Below are 17,821 nucleotides of genomic sequence, written 5' to 3' on the forward strand. Positions count from 1 at the left end.
TCAGCTTTGTTTTATCTCAGTGTTATCATACCATCCTGATTTTTCCCTAAGATTTACCACTTTCTCAAAGTAGCTTGCTTGCCCTATTCATTCATTCATTCATTCATTCATTCATCTCTTTCCCCCATAGTAGAAATTAAACATCCTCATAGGTAGGCCCTATTTCCTAGTGCAGTGTCTAGTACATACTAAATATATAAGGAAAAAAACTTGACTGACGATGTGAAGAATTAAATATTAACCCATATTTAATGAGATATGAAAGGTTACATTAATTACATGAGCCAAGTATGTGTGTATGTGTTAATATGAAGGCTTGTTGGTTTTCTCTCATTTAATCCTTCGTACGGAATAAACATTACCAAGTGTATATGCTTGTGACAGAAATCTAACTGCAAATAAAACAAAAGTAGTAATACATACAGATTGCCCCACCCCGACCCCCATGATTGTCGAATTTACCATCATCTCCCTCTCCTCTTCTACATTACCACTTTAGAGAAATTTTATCCTCTCTGTGCAAAAGGATTTCCTTCTCTCTGATCTTTCCCCTATGGCTTCTAATCTCCAATAACCGATTGTTCAGACTGCAGCCAGAAGCTTTTCAGTCGCTATTATACCCATGCTCAAAAACCTACGGAGTTTGTCATTGTTCTCAGTATAAAGACCAGAGACTGCCCTGGTCCACCACCTCGGGTCACGCCAGGCCACACTCCCTCCCTCCGTTCCGTTTCCCGCCGGCCACCTGAGTAGCCTCAACACCCAGCTTCCAACTCTTCTACCCGGCGCCCTTGTCGCCAACTTCTTCAGGCTCTCAGGAGACTGTCTCCTCCTCAAGGACCTTCTCCCTGATTAGGCCAGCCTCACGCCCCATCAACACCCCCACATTACCAAGCACCTGTCTTGAGCGCTCTGGTTTTATAAATACATACCCCGCAAAATGACAACTTTACTTAAACAGACACTAACGCTCGCTGTTTGCGGAAGAAACACCCTAATTAGCCGCCCAATTACTCCTCGCCCCTCCCTAAGGCCCGCGGCGCAGCTATTACGCACTAAGTAGGCGCCGCCATGTGAGACATTCCTGGGCGCCTGCGCGACGGAGCACGCATGCGCAGAGCGGCGAACCCGCTGACAGATTCGCGGCGGCGGCGGCAGCTGCGGCGGCCCCGGCCCCGGACTGCGGGGAATGGAAGTCCTAGGTCTCTGACTGAGCACCGCCCCCGCCTCCCTGCCCCGACATGGCTCAGGAGAAGATGGAGCTAGACCTGGAGCTGCCTCCGGGTACGGGCGGGAACCCGGTGGAGGGCGGCGGCGGTGGCGGGGGCCTCAGGAGGTCTAACAGCGCCCCCCTGATCCACGGCCTCAGTGACACTTCGCCGGTGTTCCAGGCCGAGGCGCCCAGCGCCAGGCGGAACAGCACGACGTTCCCGAGCCGCCCCGGCCTGCTGCTGCCGGCCTCCCCGGTCCGCATGCACAGCAGCCGCCTGCACCAGATCAAGCAGGAGGAGGGCATGGACTTGATCAACCGCGAGACGGTCCACGAGCGCGAGGTGCAGACCGCAATGCAGATAAGCCACTCCTGGGAGGAAAGTTTCAGCCTGAGTGACAACGACGTGGAGAAATCCGCCTCCCCGAAGCGCATCGACTTCACCCCGGTGTCACCGGCCCCCTCACCCACCCGGGGCATTGGGAAGCAGTGTTTTTCACCATCCTTGCAAAGTTTTGTGAGTAGCAACGGGTTGCCTCCAAGTCCCATTCCCAGCCCCACCACCCGGTTTACTACGAGGAGAAGCCAGAGTCCCATCAATTGCATTAGACCAAGTGTTCTTGGACCATTGAAAAGAAAATGTGAAATGGAAACTGAGTATCAGCCAAAGAGATTTTTCCAGGGCATCACCAACATGCTTTCTTCTGACGTTGCACAGCTGTCAGATCCTGGTGTGTGTGTGTCTTCAGATACCCTGGATGGAAACAGCAGCAGCGCGGGATCTTCTTGTAACTCACCAGCGAAAGTCAGCACTACCACCGACTCTCCTGTGTCGCCTGCCCAAGCGACTTCTCCTTTTATTCCAGTAGATGAACTTTCATCTAAGTGATGCACCCACCCATCCTGAGACTTGGTTTTTTGTTCGTTCATTCGTTGGTTTCTTTTCTTTTTCCTTTTTTTTTTTTTTTTTGCAATGGAAAAAAATAATCAAGTTGGGAGTAAGCACTGTACTTTGTCAATTAATTTGAGGCTATTTCCTATTGGACTCTTTTTTCGTTTTTTGGAATTTCCGGAATTGTTATTCTAGAGAACTTTTATGTCAGATTTCTGCGGATGCCCTTGAATTCAATGTAATATTTTCAGACATTTTCCCAATAAGTGTGTTGAAGCATACATCTCTTACGCTGCTAATATGTCTAAATACATATGTTATCCCTTGATTTTTTTAAATAATTGAGAGCTCTATTTATTTATGGGATTATTAAGTTCTGATGAAAATATAAATGTTGAATTACTCAGCATAGTAAACTGATGTTTTAAAATTCCATACTTCATGCCCACACTAATTTTTAATGTTGTTATCAGTGATTGCTAATTTCTATTTGATGAAGAACAATAACCTATCTATTTCCAGCTATTTTAAAAATATGTTAGTTATAACATATCAATCCAGTGGTTGTCTATTTTACCCAGGAATCCTTGGATATTTAACTTTCTGGGTACAGAAGTGGAGGTGGGTGGAATGATAAAAGAACAAAATAAAGTTTGCAACAAATCTTTTAAAATTAAATACACAAAAGTAAATGTATTTAAGAAACACTTTCTAATGAAATTTTAACAATAATTCTAAGACATAAAAATATACTGTATAGAAAATGAAAATTTTCTTTTTCTTTTTAACCAGAAGGTGCATTCTGTTGCATAATAATCCTAAAGTGAAATGGGACAGTGCCTTGCCTTTTTATCCTGCTGTATATGTTGAAGCCAGGTTCTTTGTATCACTGCAAAGTTAAAAGTTTTCAAATGTAGAAAATGTATGGGAAGTCCTGTTGAACTTCATCAGAGCTCCCAGGTCAAGCAAATGCTCTCAATCATTGGTATGCTTTAAAATATCCGATAGTGCCTCAGTGAAAAATCTTTGCCAGCGAGGAGCTAGGGAAACTTTTGGCTGCCTTTCTGTTCTGCCCATCTGTTACCTTCCTAGTTTTCCCTGACTCAGGAAGGAAGCAGCTGTTTCCTTGCCAACAGGTCCTTCCTCTTTACCTCCCAGCAAACTAGGGCATTTACCTCCCAGTCAGTTAGGCAAAGGTACACTGTGACTCAGATTTCTCATAGTGAGCAACAAGAGGACTGGTAATTGTTTCAGGTGCCTCTGTGGTTAAAGCTGCAGCTGAAGTTGACTGCCTTGAGGAGGATGTCAGTTAATTAAGGGTCAATATCTTATAAGAGAAAATCAGTGGAGAGTCAGTAAATCATTTGACTTAGTAAATCATTTGACTTAGGTTTTGTTAAAAGTAGAATATGAAATGTTCTTTTCTCTGTCTCTTAAAATCCAGACAAAATATGAAACTAATAAGAAATGTTTTTATGTTGTGTTTACTATACCTCCTATATCTTTCTTAATCAGATAGATATAAGTAGACAGACAAAGGTAGACAAAGGACAAGGGGAAAAAATGAAAAGACTAAAAGAGAGAATAAGATAAAAGCTCTGGCTTACTTTTTTCAAGTTATTGCCTACAGAGATTAACAACTATGTGGAATTTCTACAACAATGGGAATAAATGGAACTGGTCAACTTTTGACAGTTGCTTCAAGAATTCAGTGAAATTACATCGAGGGTAAGACAACCACAGGTTTAAATTCCCTATTCTGGATAATAGTGTTCATGTGCTCCAGTTCTCACCTTGCTCCTCAAATTCAATCCTATAGGTCCAGCTTCCTCACCTTGACCTACTTCCAGAGGTCTTTAACCTGATCATCTTCAAAACAAAATGTATTATTTTCTCATTTAACCTACATTCTTGAATTACCTAAGTTGATATCTAATTTCCTATACTGAAAATCATGGGAAGCATCTTTGACTTTCCCTTTCCCCTACCTGTCACATTCAGCTTAATAACCAAGTCCTATCTACTTCTGAAATGAATCTTAAGCCTGCCCCCTGATCTATTGCCTCAGATTTAGCTTAAGTTTCTAAGTGATCGCCCAGTCTATTTTCTTACCTCATTTTTGGTCTTCACACTGCCTCTAAAGTGATCTTTCTAAAATATAAACTTGATTTCTCCTGTTTGAAAACTATATGCTTCCCCATTCCTACCTGGCATATGATAAGATCCTTTGCGAACCGGCTGTATTCTAAAACACTATCCACTAATCATGTCTCAGTACACATCCTTCCTCCTTAACCTGTAAGCACTAGACTAGATTCTCTAAATATTTTTAACCTTTAGATAGATGGTTTCCTTCTCCCTAAAAATACCAATTCCTTTGCAGCCAGGCAAATACTATGTTTCTTCTTATTTCACATGAATTTAACTATGAAATAATGTGTCCCTGCTAATTATAAAAATAATTAAACAATATAGATACCTATATAGTAAAAAATTTTACTATGTGCAATTTCTCTTCTCTTCCCATAAGTGATTTCTGTTAATTAGTATAAAGTATACATGCTTTGCACTTCCCTCTATATCTGTGTATAAGCTCAGGAAACCAACATGTCATTGACATTTCCTTTCTTTCACTCTATCTAATCATCACCAAGTCTTACTGATTTTATCTTCCAGAATTTTCTCATTTTTACCTCTGCTGCAACCCTGATCTAGGCTACCATCACTTCCCTCTTAAGCTTCTAAAGCAGCCTCCTAATTCCCATTTATTTCCACCTTATATTCATTCTGGTCAACTACCCATTCATTCTTTGTGTAGCAACTACAGTAATCCTGTTAAATCTGCAGATCTCATCCTTCATCTCTCAGTTCAAAGACTTTGATTTACTTCCTTTTGTTCTCAGTGTGTATCAGAATGTGTTAATTCTGGCGAGGAGGCCTTATGAGATTGGGCCCTTGCCTTTCCCTTCCCTTGTTTTCTGTGCCCCACCCTCACTGGCTTGCTTCCTTCTTGTTAAATCCCTGTTCTTTCCTATTCTAGCTCCTTTTACTTGATCCTTTTTCTTGAAGGTGTAGAGAGACCTTTATCTGTAAGCTTATTTTTCTGTATAGGTGGTAAATTTTCAGTCAGATGAAGCTGTATGCATTTATATAGATAATATGCATTATATGTTTCATAACTTAAATTGTTACTCCGTAGGATGTAAGGACTTAGATCATGTAAGAATTATCCTCCAAAAAAAACATTTTTAAGGTATTAGTAGTGCTAATCTATAAATTTTTTAGAAATCTCAAAAAAAGCACATATTAGCAATTAGTTAAAGTAGTTTGTCATATGTAACAAACCTCTGTAATTTATTTTATTATGTTTGTTTGAAACAATGGACATGGAGAAAAATATTACTGGTCACCAGATTTCGTGGCTGCTGTTTATCAGAACCTTTGAACATACTTACAGGGTTGATTATAATCAAGAATAACCTCTATCAGGATATTAGGTTGCCTTAAGTGATTCACATTTATGCATTTAGTGGGTTACATAGGAGTAAGAGACCATTCATATATTTGGCAGTAAAATAGGACATGGTCAAGGCTTATCAGGGAAACAGGACTGAGAAGTTTTTTCTTATGAACATGTTCATAGATGAATGGAAAAAGTTTGAGGATCTAAGAGAGAGGTGGAGATGGGAGAAACAGTTGTCAGAATAACAAAGAGATATGTTAACCTACATTTCCTGGGTAATATCAGAAAATAGAAGAAAGAGGTGGCCTTGGGAAATAGATCTGGAAACATTTATTTCTTTCAAAACAGGAAGGAGAGTGAGAAGACTAGACAAAGATATCAGTAAATGATGGCTTGATTTTCTGTTGGAGAAGTTTATAAAAATGAAGGGAGGTATATGAAAAATAGGAAAAAATTGTATTGAAGAAATTGCTTATATTTTCTAATTATTGAGGAGTCTAGGATAATTGAGGGTGGGGCAGGAGTAGATCTGGAAGCTTGAGTAAAGTAAAGGTTCTGTAAAGGATCTATGAAGAAGTGATTAAGAGTGAGTAGAAAGTTTATGGAGCCACTTTGGGTGCCAAGTGGCAGTTGTATGGCAGGCGTAAAAGAAGCAGATTGGACTAACCAAGTTTGGGAAATGGTTAAGTAGGTATTGGGTAAAGTCCTGAAGCAATTAAGGAGGCTTCTGAAAGTGTAATTGATGGGTTGAATAAGGCTTTAAAGATGGTGAATGAGGTCAGCAATGAGTGACAGAATAGACCATTTATTTCAAGGTCTTGCCATTCCAATCAGCCATGACAAAGTATACAGAGAATCTATATCTCTGTAGAACTTTTTTGCAGTTTTGCCCATAGTTTTCCATGGCTGTTCTTTTGTTTGTTTGCTTGTTAGATTTTTTACTTAGAGAATCAAACCTTGAATTACACTGACTTGATAAAAAATCTGAGTCAGATTGTTCACTGTAGCCAAGATAAAGTTTTCTGTGCTTTCTCTAATTTACCATCCAAGTAAAAAAATTTCTTAAAAGCTGAAATCACCTTTATATGAAAAGTAATATATAAAGTATTTGTGTGTCAGGTGCTGCTTTAGGTGCTAACCTAATGTGTCATTTCATTTTATCTTCATTACTGTTGTCTAAGGTAAGTGCTATTATTTTATCCTCACTTTATAAATAAGGACAGGAACACACAGAGAGGTTAAGGAACATCCTCAGGTTCCCAGAGCTGGGAAGGAGGCAGCATATTGTTGTGGTTAAGAACACAGACTGTGGAGCCGGGTGGCTGTGGTAAGGATTAAATGGGTCCTGCATGTACAGTTCTTACAGCAGTGCTTGGTAATTTCTGTAAAATGGTTAACCATCATATTATGATGGTGGTGGTTGTCATCGTCAACTAGCATGTACAGGCTGAGAAATCTTTTCTTTGTTATCCTTGACTGACGATACTCACACTTTCACACCCAGTAACTTAATACTCTCCACCTTTCAAGTCAGCCTGTCCTTTTATAAGCTGGATGTTTTCAGTGTTAAGAGTCTTTCTTACACTGCGCAGACTTTTCCCTCTGTAATATCCACCATTTAATTCAAGTCCATCTCTCTAGAAAATGCACAACAAACTTTATCTCTCTTTTTTTAGACGATAAACCCTTCACAAATCAAACATTGATTCCTATGTGATTACTTCATCTTGCTTTTGAATTTGAAAGATCTTGAGCAATCTTCTTCACTCTCATGCCTCTGTGAAACAGGGCCTTCATTGCTTGGCAGCTGAGATTTTCACAAGATTGTGATCCCTTCAGTTGTGTTTGCCTTCCCCAGGAGGAAAGGAAGAGATGGCCTAATACCATGGGCCATTACCTGTGCCCTTAAGAATTAGCTCTCGTATTCCTTGAGTCTAGTCACTCAGTGCTTTGCATGTCTGAACTCCCTTAATCCTCATGACAACCCTGTGAGACAGGGATGCTATGATTGTCCCCACTTAACAGATGAGAAAAATACATTTCATCAAGAGATGAAAAAATATCTCAAGTTCCTATTTTCTATTTTTTTTTTTTTTGCATTTGAATTTAGGTCCTTTTTATATTTTCCTTATGAACAGACTTTTTTCCTACTTAAGATCAGGTCTTTTTTTCAGCTTGCTTGTGCTGCCACTTCTGTTTTGAATGAAATGACATGTTTAAGATGATGACTTTGGACAAGATCTTATTAGTAGAAGCTATTGGGAAGGTTTATTACTTTTCTTTCATAATAGGTAAAAATTGAGAGTGGTATAAAGCTAAATCTTGGTTTCCATATTTTTAAACTGATTTGCTACTTGAAATAAGAAATCCCTAAGCACATTTTATATTATTTTCTTTTAAAATTGCTTTGCTGTATTTCAGTTATCCTTGGTTGTCCTTAGATTATCACTCCTAGGGAAACAAAAGCAAGAATGATTTTGACTTCCCTCTTGCTCCCCACCACCCCAAACCCTGTAAGTTAAAAATACATCATTTTTAGAGAAAAAGTAATAGCAGGATTTAAAGAATATTACCTAAATAATAACAAGCTTACCCTCTCTCAGCATTAGAAACTCTCCGCAGAGGGTGGAGATTTAAATTCAGAACAACTGAGCAATATCTGAGAAACTATTATTTCTTTAACTTGATTTCATTAAAAGTTCCTTCAGTGACTGAAAGGAGCTAAAAAGGAAAACTCCCCTGTGAACATATTTTAGAGCTGGTGCTTAGACTTCTGGTTTTTCCCAAAGATTTACCACCAAGTCCCTGCATTTTGAAACAAACTTTGAAAAGCCCCAATTTGTTCCAAAGAGTTAGTATCATTTTTAGAAGTTCAATAAATATTTAGAAATCACTTTAAGTGTGACTTTTCATTCTTTATGATCCTTTGTGAAAATAATTTTTAAGGTAGGTAGTTAACATCAAATACTCAAGGCTTATGCATGTAAAACTTGCACATTCATGCGTGCATGCACACACACACAGAGACACACACTCAAAACTCAAACTTACTTTATAACAGCCTTGTGCTGTGCGTTTAGAGTCATTTCACTCTCAGATTTCAGATTTCTTCTCACTTTCCCCTCCTTGGTGTTTTTAGATAGGTTGCTCTTTGTAAATGATGCACACTCACACTCGCACACACACATACATTTACGTACATTTGGAAAGAGTGTTTTGTGCATTTATGTTGTACCAAATTTCTAAATTCCATGTACTGTCCCAAAAGAGAGAGAGGTATTTAAAACTCATACCTAGTATTTCCTTGTGCTTGATATATATCTTTTCCTTTTAAGAGAATAGAAATAAGTACTAGATGTGAAAATCAGTCATTAACAAATACTAAGGCAATATGTCTGAAACTAGAGAACAGAGAACTTATTGCTTTTATTTACCTGTCAATTTTTAGTTCTATATCAATGCCAGGGATAATTCTGGTTCTTTTCCAGTTGCCTCCAATGGTCTTCCAAACAAAACTAACATCTAACACTTGGCCAGCAAGACATGTTGTGAAAGACAATTGAGAAAGATCTTTTGTGCCCTCACAAAGTAAAACGGTTGATTGAGGTAATGATTCCTGTGATTCAGGCGATTCCTCCCCCTTGCTTTAAGGACAAAGAATGATTTTACTGTTGCAATGCCGGGAGGATTACTGGAACTCCAGAGTGATAAATAGCTATTGACTGTTGGTGTCCTTTGGAAAGAAAAATATGAGATGTTCAGGAGGGAATGGGAGTGAGTAGATGATGGATGGATTGGCTATTTCTTTTGGCATGGAAACCCTCTCTTAGATTATCTTTACGAGCTCCCTGTTAAGTAAAGAGTGACATTGATGGTGGTTTACTTCATGAACATTTATTTACTTTTTGTTCTGCTTCATCTGGGATTTGGAGTTGAATCAGGATGTGTTTTAAAATTTCTTCGTGCTTCTTTCTGTTAATTTCTTCTACGTTTTTGAGGGGTGAGGTGGGAAAGAAGGCTAATAATAATGGTACTAATTATCAGATTGCTTTGAGTCAAGAATTAAAATTTTTGAAGCTCTGCCTTACCATTTATGCTAGATTTCTAGCTCTGAATTAAGATTCTAAACCTATCTATCTAGTCATTCTCAAGACTCATTTTTACCACACTGCTTACCACCAGATATTTCTAAAATGCAAACCTAAAATTCAACTTAAATGGCTACCCCTTAACTTCAGAATTAAATCAAATTATGCAGTATGCATGAAAGGTTCCACTACCTCCACATACCCCTGAACGCCAGGATTGTGGTCATGCTGAGTTGCCTGAGGTTTCCAAAGCTGCCTTGCTTACATACATTGGCAGTGCTAGGATAAATTGTGTCCTCTGCTTTGAGTGGCTCTTCTTACCTTCTTTCTTCACAGACCCCACCAACCCCCTTCTCCTTAACTCCCTCCTTAAAACTTTAGTCCAAGGGGTACATCTTCTGGAAAGCATTTCTCTAATAGCCCCTACCTCTCAAGCCCTGGAAGCTTTCCTCTGCAATTCTGTTATACCCATGGCTTCCTGCTGTGAAGGCACCTAACAGGTAAAATTGTGTTTGTATGGTTCTTGTTTTTTTGCCCAGTACAAAAACAAAGCCTCAGCCTTTTACTTCTACTCCTGGTGCCTGTGCCCTGCACTGTGGTTACTTAAATTTAGATTGAGTAGATGATTAATGGATGAATGATTGGCACAGGCTATTTTTAAGAGAAAAGCATGGAGTAAGATTCTTAGTGGAACAAGTCTAGTCACGTGGTTGGGCTTTTTATAGTTTGTTAAGAGGCTAGAAATCCACTCCTTTAACGCTTTTGTTTTGAGCACCTACTACCTGCCTCCTACTGATGAATCTCTTAGGATAAATCAGGTACAGACCTGAGTGGAGGTCTGTACCTCCATGGAGCAGAGCACATATTTTGCTCACATTCTAACAGAGAGGAGGAAAAGGTGACAATGAACATAATAAATAAGTTATATAATATATATGTTGAGGGAACAGTAAGATCAGAATGACTGGAGCAGAATTTATTGAAGGGAAGAATAGATGGGGGTAGGAGGACTTAGAAAGCCGGGCAGGGGTGGAAGTTGATTTTTTTTTTCAAGATTTATTTATTTGTTTGTCTATTTATTTATTTATACAAGCACTGAGTACAGTCAGAAGCATGGGAGGGTGAGAGAATTCACCAGAGCCAGAGCTGGGAACAGAACAGGCAGAGCGACAAAGTACACTGCTGAGGGGAGCAGTGGGTGCGGCAGGAGAGGTCTGCCGCACCATGTAGTACCCTCGCCGGTGGCCCGGTATCCAATACGGTGCTGCAAAGGCTGCAGGCAGCTTCGCAGCCCAGTGCTCAACCTCCGCGCCACCAGGGGAGGCCCAGGGGTGGAGGTTGTTGCAAACACAGATGGCATAGGCTCTTGTGCCCAACTGGAGGATGTTAGCTTTCATTGTGGGATGTTAGCTTTCATTGCAGGGGTTTGCTCATACATGTGGCATCAGTTGTCTCAGGTTTCAAAAGGAATAATCTTGCTGTGTTAATAGTAGGCTGTGAGGGTCAGGGGTGAGGCAGGAGGACCAGTTAGGAAGCTTTCCAACAATCCAGGTAAGAGGTGGTGGTGGTTTAGATGAGCATGGTAGCAGTGGACGTGGGGACAAGTGGTTAAATTCTAGGTAAATTTTGAAGATAGAGCCAACAGGTTTTGCTGACAGATTTAAAGTTGGCATAGGAGTAGCAGAAACTAAGGAATGGAGTCCTCATCAACTGAGATAATGAAGTAGGATTCTGGTGGGGAGACACGTTTTGGGTATGTGAAGTAACCAGTCTTTGTTAGACATTCCAGTAGTGTTGTCAAGTAAGCAGGTAGACATCTGAGTTGGAGTTGAGGAAAGAAGGCTGGATTGGAAATACATTATTGGAAGTTCACCATCCCATCTGCCTGTGATGGTATCTTTTTTTTTTTTAAGATTTATTCATACAAAACTGGGGTACCGGCCAGAGGTGTGGGGGCGTGAGAGGATTCACCAGAGACAGAGTGGGGAACAGAACAAGCAGACTAACTGCAATACACTGCTGAGGGGAGCAGCGGGTGAGACAGGAGAGGTCTGCCATGCCATGTGGGTAGCAAACTAGCCAGCAGGGGATTAAACTCATGCGTGATGGTATTTAAAGTCAAGAGAGTCAGTGAGATCACACAGCATCATAAGAATGTGTGTAAAAGGCAGAAGAATCAGAACTGAACATCGCAGCACTTTAAGAGATCAGCAAAAGAACACTGGGAAGGAATATCCGGTGATGCAGGAAAACCAATAGAGGGAGGTGTACTTGAAATAAAATGAAGAAAATGAATGAGAGGATGGAGCTATCTTGTGTCCAGCTGGTCTGACACCAAGGCCCGGACCGATCATTACGCACTAGATTAATAAAGTGAAAGTTACAGGTAGCCTTGCTAAGAGTCATTCATTGAAGCAGTAGACACGAAAGTAGGTTTAAGATAAGATGGGATGAGTGGAACTGAGGACAGCAAGATGGCTGAAGAAAGAGATTGAGTTCTTTCTGTTCCTTGAGGATAAAGAAGAACTAAAGTAAAAGGTCACATCTCTCCCCTTTATGGCTAAATTGTTTTTAAGCATTTCACAATGAATATCACTTTACATATATATGATCATAGTGTAGGGGGAAAAAAACCAAGGCCAAGTGAAACTGTTTTCTTTCTTTTTTCATTTTATTTTTGACATTATTGTGAGGGAGGAAATGTATAAGTAAATGTTTTTACTCCAAACACGAGTAAACTGTTGAAGCTACAGGTTTACTGACTCACTTCCTGCATGAATCCGTCTGGTTCATTTTATTCTCTTGTCACCTATTTCTTTTGATGGCCTTTTTCCACTTATAAATTGAAATTTAGCTCCACACCCATGACACAATTATTTCTGTAAGTTTGGCCCAGTTTCTTAACCCACAGACATTTTCCTCTTCAGTGAGTGCTGTGAATGTTTTGTAAGTAGTTCATTGTGCTCTTAGGTTTTATTTAGGGATATAACTTTTTCCCTTATTCCTTTTCAAATGTATTGCTGAGCAGTGGTAAGAGGAGAGGACCATTAATGATAAGAAAGAATGCTTTTCTTGCTTTGAATCACTACGGTTGCAGTCTAATCATAAACTACTGTCAAGTTCATTTTTGTGGGTTGGGAAGTCTGCCTCAAATCCTTTATAGAAGAGGACACAGGAACATCCACACCACATTTGTACCCCAGAGGGAAAGAATGCGTTTTCCTGGAGCCGCTTCTCTCTCCTGATACCTCCTTTCTGTCCTTCAAGACTCCAGTCAGGTACTGCTTTTCCGTGGCGCCTCCTCTGCTTCTTCTGGCTCTAGGTAGTATTGGTTTCCTCTGAATCACTGCCTACTCCCTGTAGCCTTGACTTTGTTGTTGCTTTTGGGGCGGGGGGGGGATGTATTCAGAGAAGGTCAAAGTAATGTACTATGGAGTGCCACGATTAAAAGCACAGCCTCTGATAGAACTGCACTCCTGATCTAGCCTTCTCTCTTCCCAGCTTTGTGATTTTAGTCAATTTCCTTTATTTTGTGTGTCTCTGTCTTTTCACCTGTTAATGGAAGTAGTCCCTACCTCAAAAGCAGTAAAGATTAAAGGGGATAAGGCATGTAAATTTATCAGAAAGTGTCAGACTTGAATAAATAGAAACCTGTAGAATATATATGAAATGATCCCCTAACTGGATGGCAGATTTCTGAAAAGGGACAGTGGATCATGGATCTTTTCAAATACCAGTTCTATCTATAGAAAGAACTTAGTGTTTATTACATCATTTTTCATTTTTGCACAATGTATGCATTATCATTTTGGTTAGATTCCCCATACAATTGCACCCCCCCTTAGAACTTAGTGTTTATTAATGATGGTGGATGGTGCTTGGGAAACATGGGATGTTTGCCCATGGAAAACTGTGATATGCTTGTCATAATGTATTTCACTGTTGCACATGAGTTAGTGTTTTAGGTTTTACAGAATCTACCAGACTAAAACTCTTACAGTGCAAAGCATCGGGAAATGATGTTGCAATTTTGATGGTATATGAAGTCAGTAAGCTTTCCTTTTAGTTTTCCTAAAACTCAAGATAATTGCCGGGTTCCCCCTCTTCATTTACATTTTTCACAGCCTAGAATTCAGAAATCTGCTTTAATTTTAACGCAGTCAGATTCCGTATAATTAGGAGAGGAAGTTTTAGTGTCAATTGCTTTAAACAACCTTTCATAAACCATGTATTTAATAGTGTGAAGAAAATTGAAAGAACCAAATAGGCTGAAACAGATTATACTTTCAATGATAAAAGCAATACAGGTTCATTTTAGAACTTTAGAAAATTCCAGTATGCAATATGAAGTAAACTTCACTGTGATGCCACTGTTTACATTCTCATATATGTTGTTCCAGGCATTTCCTAAGATTACATACATATGCATAGGTAATTTAACACAAAAATGGTATCATGCTGTATATAGTCAGCTCCTTAAACTGCTTTTTTCCCTTGAAATAGCAGTGAATGCTTTACATATATTTTATCATTTTAACTCTCTGTGATTGGCCTGTATTACAACTAATGAGTTATATTTAGAATATATTCAATTTTAGAATATATTCAATTTTTCTCACTTAGAGGCAATGTTCTAATGTGCATCTCAACAATATTTTTAAATATATAGATCCAAAATTTTCTTGGATTTGCCAATATAAAACAGCTGGCAAAATTTCAATTCAGTTTGTCCATTTTCAAACCACCTTCTTCTAGTAGATTCTAAGTGATATAACTGATGGGGCTGCTCTCTATGACAGAAAAATAGTAGTTCTCTACATATTATCTATTTCAGATATTTCCATGTATCTTTTCCTCATTTGATCCAAACTAGAGAGTTTTGATAATGTCATCAGTACAATGTTGCTGTGAGGTCTCCATCTCTTAAATTAGACCCATCTGTAATTCAGGATTAGTAAGGTTAGTAGCAACTCAGTTCTTAGTGTTCTGTCATCAGTGGAAGAAAGGCTGGAGGGGGTGTGTGTGTAATGAGGTGTGAAGATGATGGAGAAGAAAGCCAGTTACATCACTGTATGCCACACATTTAGGTCATTTTACCTTTTCCATCCTTCCTAGCTATAGCAACTTAAGATCTTATATTTCTTAGGTCACTCGAGATATCAAATATTGCCTCTAGCCACCCATTGAAAATCTTAGAAATTTTTACTTTAAAGCCATTTCATTTAGCAAGAAATGACACAAAAATCATTTGTGACATCATGTTTGACAAATCAGGAGTATAAAATATGGTCACCAATTATTTTGGTGAAGGAATATATAACAAGAAATAATAGTGGTGATTTAATCACTCACTATGTATCAGGCACTGTGTTAAGGACTGGGGTTACAAAGAGGAGTAAACAAGTCCTTACCTGCTCTTGGTGGGGTACACACATCTAAAAGTTACAGTGCTTTGTAGTGCTTTGTTGCAATATATAATAGGCATATATACTATGTATTACTTATTATATATTGCTCCAGGAATTCAGAGGGAATTTGCAAGGAGACAAGGGGATCCAGGAATGTGAAGAGTACCTTGCATCATATACCAAGGACAGAGTATGTTTGGGGACTTTCCAGCTTATAAGAATTGCAACATTCATTTAAAACAAAGGATTAGTTCCTGAGTTGTTTAAAAATGTCTTTAGTAATTTAATATTTTTTTTATTTCTCTGTATTTCTGGTTTTAAAAAAAACCTAGTTTATTCCTTTTGGGGAATTTATTATATCATCTCATCTGAAAGAGTAAATAAAATGGACATGGCTTAATGAGGTGTTCTTATATCTACTTTCCATCTCAATGGCATGTCTTTTGCCCTATCTTGGTTTTAAGAGCTTAAATATTATGTCTAAAGATTCACAAAGATATGGAAAAAATAATAGACAAAGAATTTTCAGTTCAAATTTTCTACTAAATTTTTCATGCTGTTATTTATACTCTGGCGTATGGTCACAGATCACTGTGTGTATCTATGGGTCTTGACATTGGAAAAGCCTTGGGCTGTACATGCTGAGATTTCAAACAGAGTAGATTTATAGTGGAAAAGGACCAGAGGTTTAGACTAAATAGATATTTGTGAGAGAGCCATAATGAGCTTATTTAAATATTTTCCACATTAAATAAGGCATGTAGTACTGCTCTGGTAGTGCCATGATTTTTGAAAATAAATGGATTTGCATCTATGAGGTGTTTTTTTTTTTTTTTTTTTTTATTCTCCTTGACTTCCACAGACTAGCTAATGTGAATATTTGAAGGGAAAAATCTTTTGGTGCCTAGATTTGAATTAAACTTCCTCATAGTGTAATAATTCTTTTATTAATTTTTACCTTATTTTATAAGGTAGAGTTTTTTAACTTTAAGAAGCTGAATAAAAGTTTAGAATTTCTAATGGGATTACAATGTTGTTCACTTGGTAAATATTTCTTGAACACCAACTGTGGGCGAGACATGGAGTTTTCATTAACAATTTTATCTCTAGTTTCTAATAGCCACCATGTAAATCCCTGCTCCGTGGAGTTGATAGGTAGTGGGAAGGAGAGTATGAAATAGCTACCAGTTTTACTGAAGATTAGGAAGGAAATTAATGAGAACTTGAATCACATGGCTACGATAGTCAGATAGGAGTAGCATGTGCAGAGTCCTTGATTCAGAAAGAAATTGGGGCGTTTGAATAATTGAAGTATACTTGGGCTAAGGCTGAATCCTCGCAAGTTAGTGGAGGAAGAGTGAGTTTGGAGAGCAAGGTAGGTAGCAGTTCATACCAGTTCTTAAAGGCCAGGGAAAGGCATCTGGATTTGACTCTAATTGCAATGGAAGGCGTAAAAGATTTCATAGAAGGGACGTGGGAACGAATCTTCTCTTTGTCATCATTCTTGCCGTGTGGGTAATGGAAGCAGGAAGACTTAGTCTTAGCAAGAGATGCTGGTGATGGGGCTGAGGGAGAGCAGTAAGGATGGAGAAAAGGTGGTTGTGAGAAACGAGCAAGACTTGGAGGAGGCTTAGTGTGGGGCAAGGGAGAAAGGAAATCAAGGATGATGACTAGTTTACTGGTTTGAGTAAAAAGTAGAATAGAGTGACATTGAATGAGATGTGCAGTCAGAAGGGGCAGGAGTGCATGTGTTTGTTTTCCGTTTAGGATATATTATGTCTCAGGTGCTTGTGAGAAATATACAGGGAAATGTCAATTGGATATGTAAGTCCAAAGTTAAAGAAAGGTCTGCACTCTGGCTGCAATAGAAGATGACCACCTGCCCATCAGCATGTTGGCTTTGGTAGATTTTGTAGAGAAGAAGGCATTTGGAGTATAATTGATAATACCAAAACTCTCTCTGTAGTTCATATCCTTCGTTCTGGGTGCTGACTTCCGGGCACTTGCCAGTTGTGATACCCCCTTGTTTATTCTTTTGTGATTCCAAATGCCTTCACAGGACACACAAGGCCTTTTCCACAGAACCTTCCAGATTCATGCCAGGCCCCTTTCCAACATACATACTCCTTTTGTTCCACCATGATAAATGGTAATTTCCAGAAGACACCATGTCATCCCAGCCCCATGCCTTTGCAAAAACTTCTACTTGTCCTGGAAATACTCCAGCTTTGTTTTCTGCAAGTCATTGTTTAAGATATGACTCAGGTAGGCATCAGCCCCTCAGAGGAGTCTTCCCAGAATCCAGGCCACATGCCCCTTCTGTGTGCCTACATAAGCAACCTGCATCCACCCCAGCTGAGCACTGATCACGGTTTTGTGACTGCTGATTAGTCCTTCTGCCTCTTAGGTAGCATTACCCTTAAACCTAGGCAAGAGGGCCCCGCCCTGGACCCCCTAATGTAGGTCCTGTACTTGAAAGGACCCCACTCTGGCAGTGCCCCTTCCCCATGGAGCAACAAGTCTGAGAAGCCAAGGGGATGTGCCTAGCTGGATTCCATCTATCCTTTAGCCGCACTCCATGAGAGCAGGATCCAGAATTCTCTGCCCAGATGACACTAAGCTTGCTTTGAGGGTCTGGGGCCTCTGTCACTAGGTCGGCCTCCTGAAAGGAACTGCACCCTCGGACACAAAGGATAGTGAGCAATGTTTCAGGAATGTCTGCACATCTACACACAAGGCCTGTTGAGGTCGGGAAACAGG

General features: G+C 39.4%; 2 protein-coding genes across 4 annotated transcripts in view; both read left to right on the forward strand.

Annotated features, from left to right (window-relative positions):
• The window catches only part of PIP5K1B (phosphatidylinositol-4-phosphate 5-kinase type 1 beta), a 285,967-nt gene that overhangs the window by 67,369 nt on the left and 200,777 nt on the right, over positions 1-17,821 (forward strand). The gene's annotated exons all lie outside the window — the stretch shown is intronic.
• PABIR1 (PP2A Aalpha (PPP2R1A) and B55A (PPP2R2A) interacting phosphatase regulator 1) lies at positions 1,151-5,266 on the forward strand. Its single transcript, XM_054689119.1, has one exon. The coding sequence runs from the start codon at positions 1,242-1,244 to the stop codon at positions 2,097-2,099; it is 858 nt and encodes a 285-aa protein (XP_054545094.1). The 5' UTR covers positions 1,151-1,241; the 3' UTR covers positions 2,100-5,266.

This window comes from Talpa occidentalis, unplaced genomic scaffold (genome assembly GCF_014898055.3).
Source record: "Talpa occidentalis isolate TD23 unplaced genomic scaffold, MPIMG_talOcc4v2.1 talOcc4.7, whole genome shotgun sequence".
NCBI lineage: Eukaryota > Metazoa > Chordata > Mammalia > Eulipotyphla > Talpidae > Talpa > Talpa occidentalis.

Coding starts and splice junctions, on each gene's coding strand:
- PABIR1 (XM_054689119.1), top strand. CDS start 1,242: ATGGCTCAGGAGAAGATGGAGCTAGACCTGGAGCTGCCTCCGGGTACG.